Raw genomic sequence first — 16,491 nt, forward strand, 5'->3', positions numbered from 1 at the left:
GCACAAATTCAAACACCCAAGTTAAGCAAAAGAGAGGCTGTTGATTTTCTTTTTTTTCTTCTTCTTATAATTTCCAGTAAGGGAGAGGCACAAACGAGTTGAATGTTAGCTAAAAGGATCAAAATCCTCTGTCTGAGGATCATGTGCTATTTTAATGTGCATCTCTTATGCAGTTTATTTTTTAAAGATGGATTTTTAAAGATTGGATTTTGCAGGTAATAAGTACTTAATCTCATTTAAAACTATTGTTTTTTTATTATTATTATTTTCATTGTAAGTCAACATAATGATTTGTTCCAATATAGCAGTAATTGTTTCTTGACTGTAGCTCTAACGCCAGGAAGTGTGCTGTTTCTGGTAACCTAAAAAGGCTACTAAAGATGTCAGTTTGGTAGAATAAATAGGAACAAACATTGTTTAGAGTTGGGTGTAACAAATCTTTTAAATGTTTTTGACTGAAATTCACACATGCAGCAGCCTTGCACTGCAAAAAGGGAACTGAAAGTAAGTATTTTATCTTGAAATCAGTGCATTTTCCTTGATTTGAGCAGGCAAATAAGACTATTTGCCTACGGAATAAGATGTTTGCTCTCAAAATAAGAAAAGTTCATCTCCATCATCTTATTTCAAGTGCAGGATATCTAATTATCTTATTTTAGGGTTCAAATACTCATTCCATTGGCAAATAGTCTTAGTTTGCCTCTAAAATCAAGGAAATATATAGTAATTTTAAGAAAATTGTACTTACTTTTAGTTCTCTTTTTGCAGTCTGTTAATAGTCAGAAATAATTAATTTTTCTTAATTTCAGGTACATGACCTCAAACCAAAAGACTTCATGATGCCTTACCATCTAACCGCATTACCAGGCTTTCGGAGAAGAAAGAGTCCTGTGGTATCTCAGATACTTTGCCATGCTTGAAAGCGAGCAGAAGATGTATTTTCCACAGATCCATGTTTTACACCAAACCTAGACAGATATTTTGTCATCTCATCTGACCAAAGCACATGATCCCAGTGACTGACTCCACAGGGTTTTATCTGAAATGGTAGGGCAGAAAGGCTTTTTTGCCACTCCTCTGAAACAATTTAACTTGTAGATACCGTCTGATGGGTAATCCCAAGACGCTCTTGGAGACTCTTGGAGATTTCTTTTAACCCCATTAAGACCCTACTTACTATTGTAGTTGCAAGATAAACATTGGGTCCCATCCAGTTTTGTCAAAGTACTTTTATAACTGCTTAATCGTTGACTATAGTTATGGGGAGTTTGTTCTGTTGTTTATTTTATGGTAATCATTTCCAACCCTTATCTTCCTTACTGATGTTATGGGACTAGTGGCATGTTCTCTTGTCTTTCCTGTTTTGAAGAAGGGCTTAGCAAAGTAGGCCTCTGTTATAACTCATACATACAGGATTACAAAGTGAATATTCTTTGAAACTGTAATCAAGCCAAGACTATAAAACGGATTTGCTTGTAATTTTATGGGAATGGAGGGGAGATGGAGATCTTCAGGTGGGTTGTGGATGGAGAAGTTATGGGCGGTTACTGAACTGAGTGTCTAGGAGAGCTGGCAGTCTGAGGACGGGTGAAGGGATGGATCTGCTGTGGACGACCGTGGAGCGAGTAAGTAAGTTTCCAGGAGAGATCTGTCATGATGACGCTTGCTGGAAGGATCCAGAGTTGGTGTGGAAATCAACAAAAGCTTCAACCTGGGAGGCCCAGAGAACTCAAGGCGAGAGCTGAGCAGAGGTGAGCAAGAAACACAAACTAGCTTTCACAAAAAGGAAAGCAAAACAAGCAAGGACAGTCAGCAGAAAAAAAACCCACCTGCAGCTCCACTGTACCGAGCAGAGTTTGGTACCAAGAGTTTGGCTCGACTGTACCAAGTTGTCCAACAGCTCCCTAAACCCCCAGCTGTCAGATGAGGCGACTGCAGACAGGCGTGTAGTCTGCAGCAGGCCAGACACGGCCTCCTGCTGAGATCCTGGGATCTCTCACACAAACGCAAATTCACACCCACATGCCTGGATCAGCACAGAGATTCGTCCCTCAATGAATAAATGTCATACAATCAAAGGTTACGTTTTCCACAAATATTCAGTATGACATAATTTTAGCGCGATAGAAAGACAATTTTATTTTGAGCATTTTTACAAAGCTGTAAACAAACAAGCAAGAGGCTTTGCTTAAAATACAAAATCTATACCATTCAAAATTAGCTTTAAAACACACTTCTCTCTTCATGACCCTCAAATTCCTGGGCTCAAACTTCACTTGGCTAGAAATGGTTTCCGCAAGGAGCGTCCATCTTAAAATCTCATAAACACGGTTTCAGGGGGAGAACTCAGTCAGGAAAAGCAGGGGTCACAGCAGAGGTTTCCACAGTGGCGCCCCGCTGCTCACATTTTGACGATGGAGATGCGGCTCTTGAGCTCAGCTTTATAGAGTCCAAAGCCTAAACACACAGGCTGAGTGAAGCTGGTGGAGAAAGTGTGGAGGTGGACCAGGTTGTTGGAAGGTCCCACCTCGGAGAAGGTGATGGTCCCAGAGCTGTAGTCCACGGCAACGGCGACCCGATTGCCGACCATTTGGTGGGTGAGCCGCGTCTTCCTGCGGTTGTGCCAGGCGGACAGCTTTCTGTCGTGTTGCTGCGTCAAGCTCCACGACACCTGGGAATAAAACAGCAGAGCATTGACCAAAGACTTGAATGGAAAACTTCATTAAACAAATTAAATAGCAACAGCAGAATCAAGCCTATCTTTGGTCCATTCAGACCAGATCAGGGGAGGTAGAGGGTTATAAATTTGCAAAATCCCCACGTGGTGTAGGGAGTGACGACTGAACAGATAGAGGAAAGCGAAAAAAATAAACCAATATTTTGGACTCCACTCTTATTTACTCGGGTAAGCCTTAAGTGCCAACGCTGGTGACGTACATTTTGGGTTTAGTCCTATGACTATATTTGTGTAACTGTAATGAACAGAACCAGAGGACCCAGAAGTCGACCAGACAAAGACAGATAGTGTTTAAAGACAGTTTATTGGATAGTAAACTGCTGCAGGTCGCAGGTGAACCGCTAGCATCAGGGACAGGAACCACTTCTCACAATCCGGGAACCGACGGGGAAGATGAGTGCAGGTTCCAGTTGGTAGAGAACGATGCTGGTGATACCCAATGCAATCAGGAGTCCGGTCAGGGAATATTTCTCAGAGGACTGGTAAGAGCTCGGTAGTCAGAAGGCAGGCAATGGGTCAGAACCGTGAAGGCAGAGGCAGACAGGATGATAGAAGGGATAAACCAGAGTCCGTAGTCCGAGAGCCGATCCAGAGTCAGAGCTAGGTGATCAGAAATCCAGGTGCCGAGTCAGGTCACAGTTACAGGTCAGCAATCCAGACAGCACAATAATCAGGTCTGACGGGCTAGGCAGGCTCAGAAGACAGAAACAGGTCAGGAAACAGGCTAGCAGATAGCCAGGATTTAGGACGCGGGATTAAACTCACCAATGGCTTGTAATAATCTGGCACTAGCGACTGGTCTGAGGGCTGGTTATATAGCAAGAGCTGCAGGGGGATCTGAGCTGAACAGGTGCGTCAGATGATAATCAGACCAGCACTAGTGCCGAGATCATGACAGTGAGATTCATTTTACCCTCTCTAGATTTCAGCTGTTTTCCATGAATGTGACACGCAGTCTACTGCTGGATGAGTATGGTAACTTGGAACGCCTTGAACTCTTCCACACTGCGATTTAATGTGACAGAGCAACACCAAGTACTGTTCAGAAACGTACCAAAGCTGACCTTGAACAAACTTCCCGTTCTGACCACGACTGTTGAGAATGCTTTCCTCAGATGACATTAGATTAAAAAAAAAATCTTCAATTTCAGAGGCTCTTGAGATTGTCCAGACCTAATGTTAGGACTGTGACACTGTGCAATTAAAATGTTGAAAACATTTTGTAAAACTGTAAATACGTTTCAGAACATGTTGAATTAATGGTTTCAGAAAGACTCTCAGCTTCAGCAATTCTTGAATAGGAGAGTGTCCAGGCCCTGTCTATTAATAGGATGTGAGCGCTGAAACTGAAAGTGTGTCCAACTATATCTAGCAGGTACAGCTTAACCTCACACGGAAACTGATTCCTTCTCTCTCAGACTAGTGACTTTCCATGTTCCCAAAGTCAGATTATGGAGCCATGCCCTCATCTTCACCCCAGCCCCTTCCCTGTCCCTACTGAGGAAAAGCCTGCCCACACCATGATGTTGTCTCCACCATGTTTGGTGGTGCAACACACAAAGCATTTTTCTTATAATAAAAATCTCTGCAGCTCCTCCAGAGGTGGCAAGTGCCTCCTGGTTGCTTCTCTGATTCATGTTCTCTTTGCATGGTTTTTAACTTTGATTGGAGAGTGATGTCTTAGCAGTTCTGCACTTGGTTTGTTGTAAACTGGCAGACGCGAAACAGTGTAAGGGGTATGGAGCATTTTGTAAGGCACTGCGGCTGCTTTTACGGCCCATTTGTTTACCTTGTTGTTTCCAAAAGCATTCCCTTCTTTCCCCTTCCGTCCGATGCTCCGGTAGCAGACGGCAACATCCCAGAATCCCTCAGCCTCCAGCTCCCAATAGTGAGTCCCCGAAGAGAAGGTCTGGACAGTGAGGACCTGTGGCCAGTGGTCAAACCGCTCGGGGTGAGCAGCGCAGGGCAAGCGGCTTTTCACACGCGTCACTGAACGCAGGTTGTCAGAGATGCTCAGCAGAGGATGGGCAGAGTTTGTGTCCAGAGTCAGAGGGCTGGTTACTGCAGAGTGAAAGAGAGTCAAGTGGTTGAGTTGCTCTTTTTACCACACTGGTGAAAAAGGATCTGAAAGATATCTGGAATCGTATTGAACAGCATATCACTTCTAGGTTTTTTTTATTTAAACTCTTTTATACACTGTTTTAGTTACTAAATACATTGTTAAAGTATAAATATCTATAAACCTTGCCTTTTTGTTCCCATACAAACTTTCATGTATGTTATTGAGACTAACTATATTTGTGAACAGGAAGGAAAAGGATACATGGTTTTCCACCCATATAACAAATGCAAATCTGAAAAGTGAAACGCATGCCAGAATACCTCCAAAGTTTTTAATCTGACACTCCCAACTAAATACCAACTGCAGTTGGTAACACTGTTGCCCCGCAGCAAGAAGGTCCTGGGTTCAAATCCCGGCCTGGGGTCTTTCTACATGGAGTTTGGATGTTCTCTCCAGGTACTCCAACAGTCTCCATTTGGTCTCCCCAAATTGCTCTTAGTCTTAGGTTTAAAATCTGTTAAACCCAGAGGGTCTCAGAAGCTTTTTCCACCTGGACATACACAACTGAATTAAACTAGGATTAGCTCCACAATTATCAGCTCTAATTGCAACCTTTTGTACCCTTGTAAAGGTAAGACATAAAATATATATTTTTCTAGTGCAACCACACAATTGTTACTATGTGGGATTTTTTTGGGATTAAACAAAGAAAAACTTTTAAAGTCCTTTTAAAAACCCAATAGACACCTCAGATTGTATTTATCACTGTCTGTACTATAACTTCAGCAAATGTGGACTAAATCAGTTGAAGCATATTTGATCCACAACGCTTTTAGAAGGCCATTGTACCAGAAACAGCTGTCATTTTGGCACAATATATAAACATTGTGCCAAATGCGCTTTTCACCTCCTAAAATGGAATCCGGTTAAATAAAGAGTTAATTTCCATTGTAGGACTTCCTTTGCATTTGACACAGCCCTTGGTCATGACATTTACGCTGTATATGATCAACTGTGTTTGTAAAGTGAACTATAAGTAAAGCAAGGAGGTTGTGAAAGTGACCACCACTTTAATGCATCATCATGCTGTGGAGATTCTTTTCTACAGCTTTGATTCAGGTCAAAGGTGACAGTAAAATGGATAGGTCTAAATCCCAGACAACCTGGGAAATAGACCAGTGTGAAACCACAAAAGACTTGAAACTGGAGTGGAGGTTCATCTTCCAGTAGGATAATTACCCTAACCAATTGGTCAGAACTGCAGTAGTATAAATTTCAAGCTGACCCAGTAATTATCAAATTTTGAGACGTTTTGAGAACAACTGTGTATGTGTATGTAAATGTTTTTGACCTAGCTCTTGATCTTATACAGGTCATGAGTGTGATTAAAGTTAATTGCAGGTCTGTTTTTTGCTTGTTTTATGTTTTTTTGAGAACCCAACAAGGCAAACAACAAACAAAGATACCTCCCAAATGTTTGTATCGTTAACAGGTGGTTCTACAAAATCTTGATATATTCAGTGGAAGGAGTGCAAGCCACACTTTTCAGATTTGTATTTGTGAAAAAAATAATAATTTGAAAACTAGGATTTTTTCCCCTTCCACTTGATGCACGTGCACTGCATTGTGTCAATCTATTACATAAGATAAAAAAAAAATAAACACAATGGGCTTAGCGGTTATAATGTGACCAGATATGAAACAAATTCAATGGGCATGAATAATTTTGGAACATAGAATTTTAATAAGGAACAGTTACCCAAAATGTTGATATCTGGGCATGTATGCATGAAACCTATTGGATAAATATGTGTTATTTGCAAGAAGAAAATAAACAATAAAAGAACATTTGAAGATATTTTATGAGGCTGGTTTGTAAAGTCCATGGGAGTAATGAGCCACTCACAGAGCTCCCTCTTGAGCTCGCTGAGGCACCGGAGGGTGGCCGTGATGAACTCTCGATATTTGCTCTCTATGTCTTCTAGGATGAGCTTCCTGTCCACACAGATGGGCTCGGGGAGGAAAAGCGGGCAGTTCAGATCTGCTAACAATCTGCAATACACAACATCATGCAGCATAAGAAAATTCCTAGGAAATTCACATTCAGTTTTTACATTTTTAAAGACAGAGCAATTTTACTTGTCTGTTACTACTATCTTTGACATACCATCCCAAACATTCTTAACAGAAAAATAATTGCTGCTTGGGAATAAAATAAAAACAACCTCTGTTGATCAAGCCGTACTCACTTTGTGTCATCTGATTGAAATGCCTGTAAAAGAAAAAGGAAAGCAGAGAGAAATGTGTCACATTACGTTCCCAGAATAAATTACAATAATTCAAGTGAAACTGCCAGACAAAAATAATACCGTAGAGGTTACTTCACGGTCGTCTACAGGAAGAATATTCCTGTCTCTTTTCTTTTTTTTCTTTTCTTTTTTTTATTTAAATCAAAAAGTCATGGGCAGATTATACACTATACTTTCAATAAAGGTAGTTGAAATATTACAAAAGCTGTTTGATTCAGTGACATGGAGAAATGCCTCCGGCAGAAAAATAATAAGGTGATCCTTCCTGATCAAAAGGTCTATTAGTCTCTCATATTGTAATAAAATTATTTTTGCTTTACTTACCTTTGCGTCATTTATTAATTCACAGAGTGTGAAGGTGAACCTATATTCAGTGACTGCTCTCTCGTGGACTGAGAGCAGCATTTCAGTTGGACTGAAGCCTGGACCTTTACTGGAGCACTGGAGCAGACTGGCTCTTTTCTTTTGCAGCAAATTACTCTTCTTAAACTTGACAAAACATATATTTGTATTTAATCCCCTCACTCTGATGGATGATGTAGGAATGTACTTGTTCTTTAATAGTGCTTCTGTATTTTATGTTTTACTTTATTTTATCATTTCAGAAATTAAAGCAAAAATGTAATACTCTTCAGCATCCACATTATTTTTGGTTGTATTTACCTAATTTTAAGAAACATTAAGCACCAGTCACATTTAATCACAATCGTGTTCAAACCCCTGGCAGATTTAGGTTTAAAGTATTGCTTAAAATTTGTCAACATTCTTCGTCTAGGTGGACACAGTATTAAAGTTTTGGAGGGGCCCTGCTAGTGTCTTAACTTTAATCTTGTAAAGAGTCTGTGGAGAGACCTAAAGATTAGGGTGATGGCAAGTAGACCTTCCAACTTTAAAGTCTTGGAGCTCATCAGGAAACATGAATGGTCAAAAATACCAGTAGAATTTTTTTTAATGAGTCGCTGTTCAAATCAATGACAAATCTAATCAACCACCTTTCCCATGCATTTTATCTCCTCCTCATCCACCTCTCTCATCACTACATGCGATGCCAGATCTTTTCCTGGACAGTATCACCAGCACATTTTGTATTTTAACTGTAACCTGTAACCTATCCACCTTCCTCAGCATCTGAGCATCCAGCCTACACACACAAATTGGATGTGGTTCCACTTTTTCTTTGAAAAAAAAAAAATGTCCCATCTCCAAATCTATTTGAAAGGTGGCAAAACATGGCACCACATTTATTGGCATGAAGACTGTTTGCTTCAGGTGTTTTGTAACGTCACTTTGGTTTCGGCTGCAGAAGTGGCAGGACAGCAGGTGTACGGCAACCGCACAACCAAGACATTGCTTGGTGCTCTCCTGGGGCGATGGGAGGTAATAAGATTGGTTCTTTATCCTGATTCAGATTCTCAGGCAACCAATCCCTACTGTCACTTGGAAAGTCTACTACTGATGTTACCAGAATCATAATAGCTTGCACCAAAGACTTGGGTATGATTCCACCCTATAATGAACCACCACAACCTTGCTACAGAAAAAAAGTATGGTCCCTGCATCATACAACTGCGTCATCCCTGCACACCAAAATTAGATTAAGTCTGAGTCTTTGGAGGAGTTTTAATAGGAAACTGACAACATGGCATTTATATAAGTTTCATCCCTTTCAGTTGAAAGATTTTAACTTGAATTCAGTGATTAAGGTAAATCACTGAATACAACAGGGAAGAGGTTTGCATAAAATTATGAAAACATTTACCCACTGCAACATATTCTTGCAAAAGGGTAAGGTAGTGATTAAAGGTTGTACCTGATACGTGGTAGCATTTTTTTAAATAACCCTATGTTTTAGCTCAGACTGATACTGAGTGCTAAATTCTGCAATAAGAATAAGTCTCTTTTCCATGCATAACCCAATTGCCATTACTGTAGTGAGTAGTTGGGAGAGTCTTACCCAAATGAGCAGGAAAGGGTCAGGTTCTGCCAGCAGCAGGTTGAGGTACTGCTGAATGTTCACCGTCTGACTCATGTGGTCTTTCACTTTAGCGAGGTCTTGGTGCACACGCTCTAGGATCTGCTGCCGTTCCTTCTTGGTGATCTCCTTCAGAGCCACCACCAGCCTCTTCACCTGGACCTGCAGATCTGTGTCCAGGCGCTCCACCTGGTTGTCGTCGTGCTTTAGAGAGTCCTGGCGGAAGTCAGTCATATTGTACATCAACTACGATCATGAAAAATTAATTGAACACCCTATAACAGTCATTGTTTTTTTGGCATATTTGGACACATGGATATTCAATGTCAATTTGATATTGATGACGCTGTAAAATTCAGGTAATACTAATAGATCATCGAAGCTGAAGAAAAGATTTGTCAGGTTATGTATGTTGTTTGCAGTACCAAAATGCAGACAGGAACTTGGAATGAGCACGGTAAAGGATTAATATTAAAACAAAAACCTTACAACATGGACCATATAAGGAGTAACGGGGCAGTGTAACAGATGGACCTTGGCAATGAACAATGAAAAGCCAGGAGCTTAAATACTGAGGCAGGGGTGGAGAATGACAAAGGAACTGGATGAGCTAATCAGAGGAAATGTGGAACAGCAGTGGTAGGCTGAAAGCAGGGGAACTGAGGGAGGGAGACTACTTAACACAAAGTAAACTGAATTAAGGGCCCCGTCCACTCAGAGATTAATACAGTAAATTTTAATTAAGAAAAAAATATGTGTCCATATGAAAGAACACAACACCACACAGCACTGTCTTTCTTGATATTTGTGAGAGTGAGGCACATGCGGGTTACAGAGAGAGGCGAAGCTACGACGTAATCATTTAGAAAATGATGCAGCTCGCGTTTATACACGCAAAAACTTAAACCAGCATTTTGAAATTTATCCACCCTGGGATCCAGTGTCTAAAATTATTGTTTACGGTCTTCCAAAACGCTGTGATTATGTGGACGCACAGCCTTAATGACAAAATACCTTTGCGCCGGATACACCTAATCTTGTCTCCGTGTGGTCAGGGCCTAATACGCAAAGAAACCAGTAACGGGGGGCAAACAATTATTTAAAATAAATAGATTCAAATGTACAAAGAATAGAAGACAAGAATAAACTACAAAACCAAACAAAACAGAATGGACAAGCCAGGCAAAACCCTGAAGAAAAAAACAAACAACTGAATATGAAATACAGAAATAATAAAAATGAGAACGAAAGAAAAGAAAGAAAATCAAAACACTTGTGGATTGGGGCACTATTTGCAAGAACCAAGCTAAAAAAAATTACATTTCTAGTGCTCAGTAAATTAGGACACCCCAATAATTATTCCAACTTACAATGGCTAAAGGTGCACCACATCAGGCACACATGTTGAGAACATTGTTACTCATCATTTTAAAGAAGGTTAGCAGTGGTTGACCCTTTGGCATTTAGTTTGGTGCATTGATGACTGTTAAAGTGAGAGTGGTCAACATGGTAAGCTTGAAAGAGCATTCTGGGGCCTTCAAGAGAAGATGGTTAAAACTTATGAGGCTCGTAAGGATTTCAAGGATGTCTCAGAAGGATTTTAAATCCTCCGTTCCACTGTACAGAAAATAGTCTACAAGTGGGGCAGATTAAAACAACTGCCAGTTCTGTTGTCTGTCGAAGAAAACCTACCATGACAGAAGGTTGGGATAGGCAAAAGGAAATCATCAAATGCCGCTTGCAGGCTTTTACAACTGTTTATGTGAAAGGGCATGCCTCTACAGCCCAAAAGAGACTGCATACGTTTAACTTTCATGGGAGATGTCGTGCAAGGAGAAAATCTGTGCTTTCTGCAAAAACATGAAGGCCAGACTAACGTCTACAAGAAGGAACATAGACAAAATCCAGAAAATCTGGAATAATATCCTTTGGATAGATGAGTCTAAAATGTAGTTTTTTGGACACCCAGAACAGAGCACATGTTTGGCATAAACCAAATCCAGCATTTCAAGAGAAGAACCTCATACCAACTATAAAGCATGGAGGTGGAAGTGTGATGGTTTGGGAATGCCTTGCTACACCAGGAGCTTACCAGCTCACGATAATAGAATCCACCATCAATTTGGCAAGGTATCTGAGGGTTCCTGAAGAGACTTTCTCTAATAAACAACAACAAATAATATACAGCTGAAGCAGAACTGAACTCTGCATGTTGATAATGAGCCAAAAGATACAAGGACTGGCTGAGAATAAAGAAACAGGAAGTCCTGGGACAAGTCAACGCCCAGATCTTTATCCTTCTAAGACGCCATAGGATGTCTTGAATGTGGATGTTACTGTAAGGAACCCCTCAAAAAGCTAGAAGTGAGCGGTGGGGAATAGCTTCCTCGCACCAATGTGGGTAGATGGCTACATGAAACTTCTGATTGAAGATATTTTAGCCAAAAGGCGTTAAATTAATTTATATTTGGGTGTCCTAACTTTTTCCTACATTTAGCACATTTTGTGTCCCCAAGGTTTTGGATTAACAACATATAGTTTAGACAACAACCTAAACTGATAAAGTCCAGGTTTTGACTCACCGCCATGGCAGAATCAATATTTTCATGCTCTTTGAGAACTTTCTCGCCGTCTTTTAGTTTTTTTTCTGCTTTGATGAGGAGAGTCTGCAAGATGACCTGCAAAATCAAAGAATCATTAGCCATACCCTGACCTGCAAATATACAGGGCCTTGCATAAATGTAAATTTATCCACATTTTTCCTCCTTAGAGCCACAACATTTCATTCAGATTTTATATAATAGACAAACACATAGTGGAGCATAATCATGAAAAGAAAGTGATGACGCTAATCTGAGCAATGGGTCGTGCGTTTTATTTACACCCTTTGAGTCAATAGTTTCTAAAGGCTCCTTGCGCTGCATTCACATTTTCAAGCTTTGTGCATGTAAAAATAGCCATTTTTGCACATTCTTCTTTGCAGATCTACCCCAAGCCCTTGTAGCTCTGGCTGTCTGTTCAGACTTGTTGTCCTGCTGGAAGATGAACCTATATCCTGCTTTCAAGTGTTTTATCTTCCATAGTCTCTTCATCTTCCAATCAAATGTGGCTAGTTTCCCAGTCCCTGCTAGAGAAAAGCACCCCTCCCCCATTTTCTAATTATGTAATGCTTTGTGTTGGTCTGCCATCTAACGTCTTAGTAAAATATGATAAGGTTTGTGGTGGTAGAATGACTAACTGGGAAAAAGTTGAAAACGTGGGAATACTTTTGCCAAGCATTGTAAAGCCTCAGACCTGCTGTACAGTCACCCTGCTCACCTTCAGGTCCTCCTCCACCTGCCTCAGCGGCTTGACTTTGTGCAGAGCGTGCCCCCCCTCCAGCAGGCAGTCCCCGCAGACGTACACCCTCTCATCCACGCAGTAGTAACGGAATACCTCCGAGTGCGACGGGCACCTTCTCTGGGTCAGGTCCCCCAGCGGCTCCACCAGCAGGTGAGTGCTGAACGCCGGTCTCTCCAGGTGAGGTCGAAGGTGGTCAGCACAAAGCGACACCTCGCACCTCAGGCACGTTTTCACGGCCGCCGGGGTTTGGCCGTCCTCTGCCTGGAGAGGGCAGCAATCGCACAGGACTTCACCGTGCTCCTCCTGACACTGGGGGCAGGTGAAGCGACCCTTATTTTCCCCGCGAGGGCTCCAGGCCTCGCGGATGCAGGCGGGGCAGAAGCTGTGGCCACAAGGTAGAGGGTGGGCCTGGCTGAAGCTGTCTCGGCATACAGAACAGGTCAGCTCTTCGTCCAAAGACGCCATGGAGCTCTGAAGACGAGGCCTAACGAGAGCTACAATCTAAATGGTTGATTTGCAAAACAGAACAGAGCAAACAAGTGACTCGGAAGGTCAATCGGTGAAGCAGCAACAATGTATGAGCCGCTCTTCTCTTTGGGGCTCGGATAAAATAACATTTGCACGAGTTGCATGTTCGTGCTTCGTGTTACGGAATTAGAGGGACAAGAGGGAAGCCTTTGATTTGCGCCAACTGTTCGCTCAGACCAGTAATCCTGCGTACTGGGATTTTGCCTGCTCCGTTCTAAGATTAGACCGCTACCCAGTAAAGACGAAATAAATTAGATGGAGGGTTGGCAAACTAACATACAGACATAAACGATCTACGGTGAACAAACTCAACTGCAAATCCACTCTGACATGTGAACTGACATCCATAACGTGGCATTACAGCAAGACCAATGAACCTAGGAGCCAATGTAAGTAAATAAATAAATAAACAACAGATGGGGGGGGGGGGGGGGACAAACAAAACTAGGCTTCCTTTATATCGAAGTAAGCATAAAAGGAGCAAAACACAAACCCCAAATGAGCATTAACTCACTAAGACGCAAGCTGTTGCAGTGGAGGGATCAGGAGATCATCCTCGACACCCTGTCTTGATTTCCTCTACTTGTGCTCTGTGTAGATTATCTGCTGTTTTAACTCCCGTATCCCCATGAGCTTCAGTATTACCAATAAAACTAAATAATCAATAAAATCCTGTCCTTACTTGCTGCTCTCCTGGTGTAAGTGGACTGCTACCATCGGTCCAGGGCAGCCGGTATGTTGACTAATCCCAACTGATTCATGGCGGTCAGAGAAGTCACCTGACCTTGAGCTGGGAGGGGGTGAGGGGAAGTTATTAGGTAAGATTACAGACGAAATGCTCTGAATCTTTAGAGGATTTTTCTCTGTGGTAGAGCCATGGTTGTCCGCCTATATAGACAGGTTGGCAGAGTATAGTAACTCTGGAGGGGCTGCAGAGATCCGCAGCTCATGTGACAGAATCCGGCAGCCGCTATTAGTCTTGCAACCCCAAATATAAAGCTGCTGCTGAAAGAAAGGCAAGTGTAGCTGCCATTAAGGTTTGCCAGTAAAGTAGCCATGTACAGAAATTGCTAAATGCCCACAAGATGATTCCAATGCTTTGTAAGCTTCTGATAGGCTAACTCATAATATTTAAGCAAAAAGGAAGCAGTTCTAGATGCACTTTAAGGCAACACCTCAAACAAAAACCCACTCAAAATATTACAGTTAGCATAGGAAATTTTGACTTATATGTGTCTCTCCACTTTGTCTTGTCTTGTGGTTTGCTCATATGCAACTTTGCAAACCTAAATTAGGCTGTCCTGTTTGTTTTGGCTTCTCGGCTTCTCCTTGGAGGTTTGGTATCTCTCAGGAACATTACATGCAAATAAATGAGTTCTCTGACAATGAGAAATAGTGAACACTGCCAAGATAGATAGATAGATAGATAGATAGATAGATAGATAGATAGATAGTCCCCTATATTGTTCTGCATAGGCCTGACCCCCTCAGCCAAACAATCAACACCTCTGGCTATGGATACAGACTCCATGGGGTCAATGTCAGCCACCTCCTGTACATGGATGACATAAAGCTGAACGCTAAGAGTGAGCGAGAAATAGAAATATATAGATATAGATTGATAGATGCATATATCTGCACATAGGATACATATTCACCAATAATTGGTTTTCTTCGGTGACTGGCGATTGGTTTTCACCTTTTCAGCTGTATGTTCCTGACCAGAAACAGATATAACTTCTCTTTTTGGGGAGTGGTGGCCTAGCGGTTAGAGCAGAGTGCTTGTATCCTGGAAAGGGTCCAAGTTCCCTAGTTTGAATCCCACAGACTGCCCTGAGCAACACTCTCAGGTCCAGAATGCTCCCTGGGTGCATTAATATTATTATTTGCAGAGGTGCTCACACTTTCCACGATCAGTTAATCAAGTAAATATTAATTAGCTGCCCATCGGAGTTGCTCACTTTCTAAATTGTCGTTGGATCAATAAAGATGGGGGTCATTTATCATGCACAGCTTGTGCATTTAATCTCAGGTTTTGTTAAATATGTAATGAGACGGTGTAACATTTCACATTCCACTGTTAGTCTGAGTATTTGATTTATCTAATCTGATCACCCAGTGAGTATCCATAGAACTGCATATAATGGAAGCATCACAGAATTTATGATTTATGATATGGACTAAAATTTGTAGGTCTCTGCTTTAAAATTCAATAAGTTGAAATGTGTCCATTGTAAGGCTAAAGAGGCTGTAAACCAGATCCTTGCAACAGGTCTATAATGCTTGTCCCAGAGCGCTACCTAGTGGACATAACGAGATACAGCACTTGGCAGCCTGTGTACATCATGAGATGATTTTAGTTCCCAAACTGTAGGGAAAGTAAAGAATGGAAAGTGCCTCCATCCTTCCAGTGGTTGTGAAAAGGAGGGAAAAGAAAAGATAACATGCTTCTATGTGCAGCTCTAGCTGTATGTTTATGGTCATCTTTCTGCTGGAAAGTTAACTTCTGACCCGGTCTCACAAATCAGATAAACCTTTATCAGATTTGGGTCCAGGCTCTCCTGCATTTAGCCTCGTCCGCATTCCCATTTGCAGCTCTGACCAGCTTCCTGTCCCTGAAGAAAAGCGTGCAGGCCGCATGATACTGCCACCACCATGTTTCACAGTGGACATGGTGCGTTCAGGTTGATGTCCAGTGTTAATTTCCTGACACAATGCATTTTTTTTAGTAGGCCAAAAAAACCATAAGTTGCTCTGGTAGCACAGTTGCCTTGAAGCCAGAAGGTCATGGGTCCTTGAGTTTGCATGTTCTCTCCCTGTGCATGTCTGGGTTCTCTCTCGCTTCTAAACAAAAAACATAGATTAACTGATCTCTCTAAATTGACCCTAGGGGTTTGTGCACGGTTGTTTATTGCCCTGTGATGGACTGGGGACCTGCCCAGGGTGGATGCCGTCTCTCGCCCACGCAATGACCGCTGGAGATAGGCACCAGACGGCCCTTGCATGGATTAGCGGGTATATACAGTATTATGGATGGATGAATTGAACAGCATTCTGCTCTGACATTCTTTAAAAACCTAACCCTGCTTCAAATTTCCTGACATGTCTGCTGTCTTCCTTGTTCTTCTCAAGTGGTTTTCTGAGGTCTTCACCGAACTGTTGGATTTAAACTGAGATTATTTTACACACAGGTGGGCTCAATTTAATAGGGAAGGCAATTCTGAAGGGCAAGTGGTTGCACTGGGTTTCATCTAGAGCCATCGGATAAAAGGGGTTTAGGGGTTTCATTTGTGAAATGTGTGAGAACCCTTGTTTCATTCGCCTTCCTCCTCACAATGATGCCCTGCTCTGTATTGTTCTGTCAAATCAAATCCCTGTTTTAAGGCCGCAACAAAAACCGTGGCGATACATCTTTTAACCCAATTTGGGTTTTATGTTTATTAAAAAGCATAGGCTACAGCACAGTAAAGCGATTAATGGAGGTCTATAAAGCCAATTTACTTCAAATGTGTTAGCTACTTTTGTTTTTGACTGTGAGCCG

At 41.7% G+C, this 16,491-nt stretch overlaps 1 protein-coding gene across 2 annotated transcripts; it reads right to left on the minus strand.

The window, feature by feature from the left end:
* Window positions 1–1,935: 1,935 nt before the first annotated feature.
* On the minus strand, window positions 1,936–13,733 carry trim110 (tripartite motif containing 110). 2 transcript variants are annotated; one of them, XM_012868451.3, is made up of 8 exons: window positions 13,633–13,733; window positions 12,399–12,923; window positions 11,663–11,758; window positions 9,063–9,296; window positions 7,049–7,071; window positions 6,706–6,851; window positions 4,527–4,798; window positions 1,938–2,671 (listed from the first exon to the last, which is right to left on the minus strand). In XM_012868451.3, the coding sequence occupies exons 2-8, from the start codon at window positions 12,885–12,887 to the stop codon at window positions 2,402–2,404; spliced, it is 1,530 nt and encodes a 509-aa protein (XP_012723905.2). In that variant the 5' UTR covers window positions 12,888–12,923; window positions 13,633–13,733; the 3' UTR covers window positions 1,938–2,401. The 2 variants fall into 2 exon arrangements, with proteins under 2 accessions (XP_012723904.2, XP_012723905.2); XM_012868450.3 differs by lacking the exon at window positions 13,633–13,733 and having other exon boundaries at window positions 1,936–2,671; window positions 12,399–13,626.
* Between the last annotated feature and the right edge of the window lie 2,758 nt (window positions 13,734–16,491).

This window comes from Fundulus heteroclitus, chromosome 6 (assembly GCF_011125445.2).
Source record: "Fundulus heteroclitus isolate FHET01 chromosome 6, MU-UCD_Fhet_4.1, whole genome shotgun sequence".
NCBI classification, from domain to species: Eukaryota; Metazoa; Chordata; class Actinopteri; order Cyprinodontiformes; family Fundulidae; genus Fundulus; species Fundulus heteroclitus.

Excerpts from the sequence above, each read along its gene's own strand:
- trim110 (XM_012868450.3), bottom strand. The coding sequence starts at position 12,887 with ATGGCGTCTTTGGACGAAGAGCTGACCTGTTCTGTATGCCGAGACAGC. Across the intron at positions 7,072-9,062 it reads ACCCTTTCCTGCTCATTTGG|GCATTTCAATCAGATGACAC; the intron begins GTAAGACTCTCC and ends TTTCTTTTACAG. Across the intron at positions 6,852-7,048 it reads TTTCAATCAGATGACACAAA|ATTGTTAGCAGATCTGAACT; the intron begins GTGAGTACGGCT and ends TGTGTATTGCAG.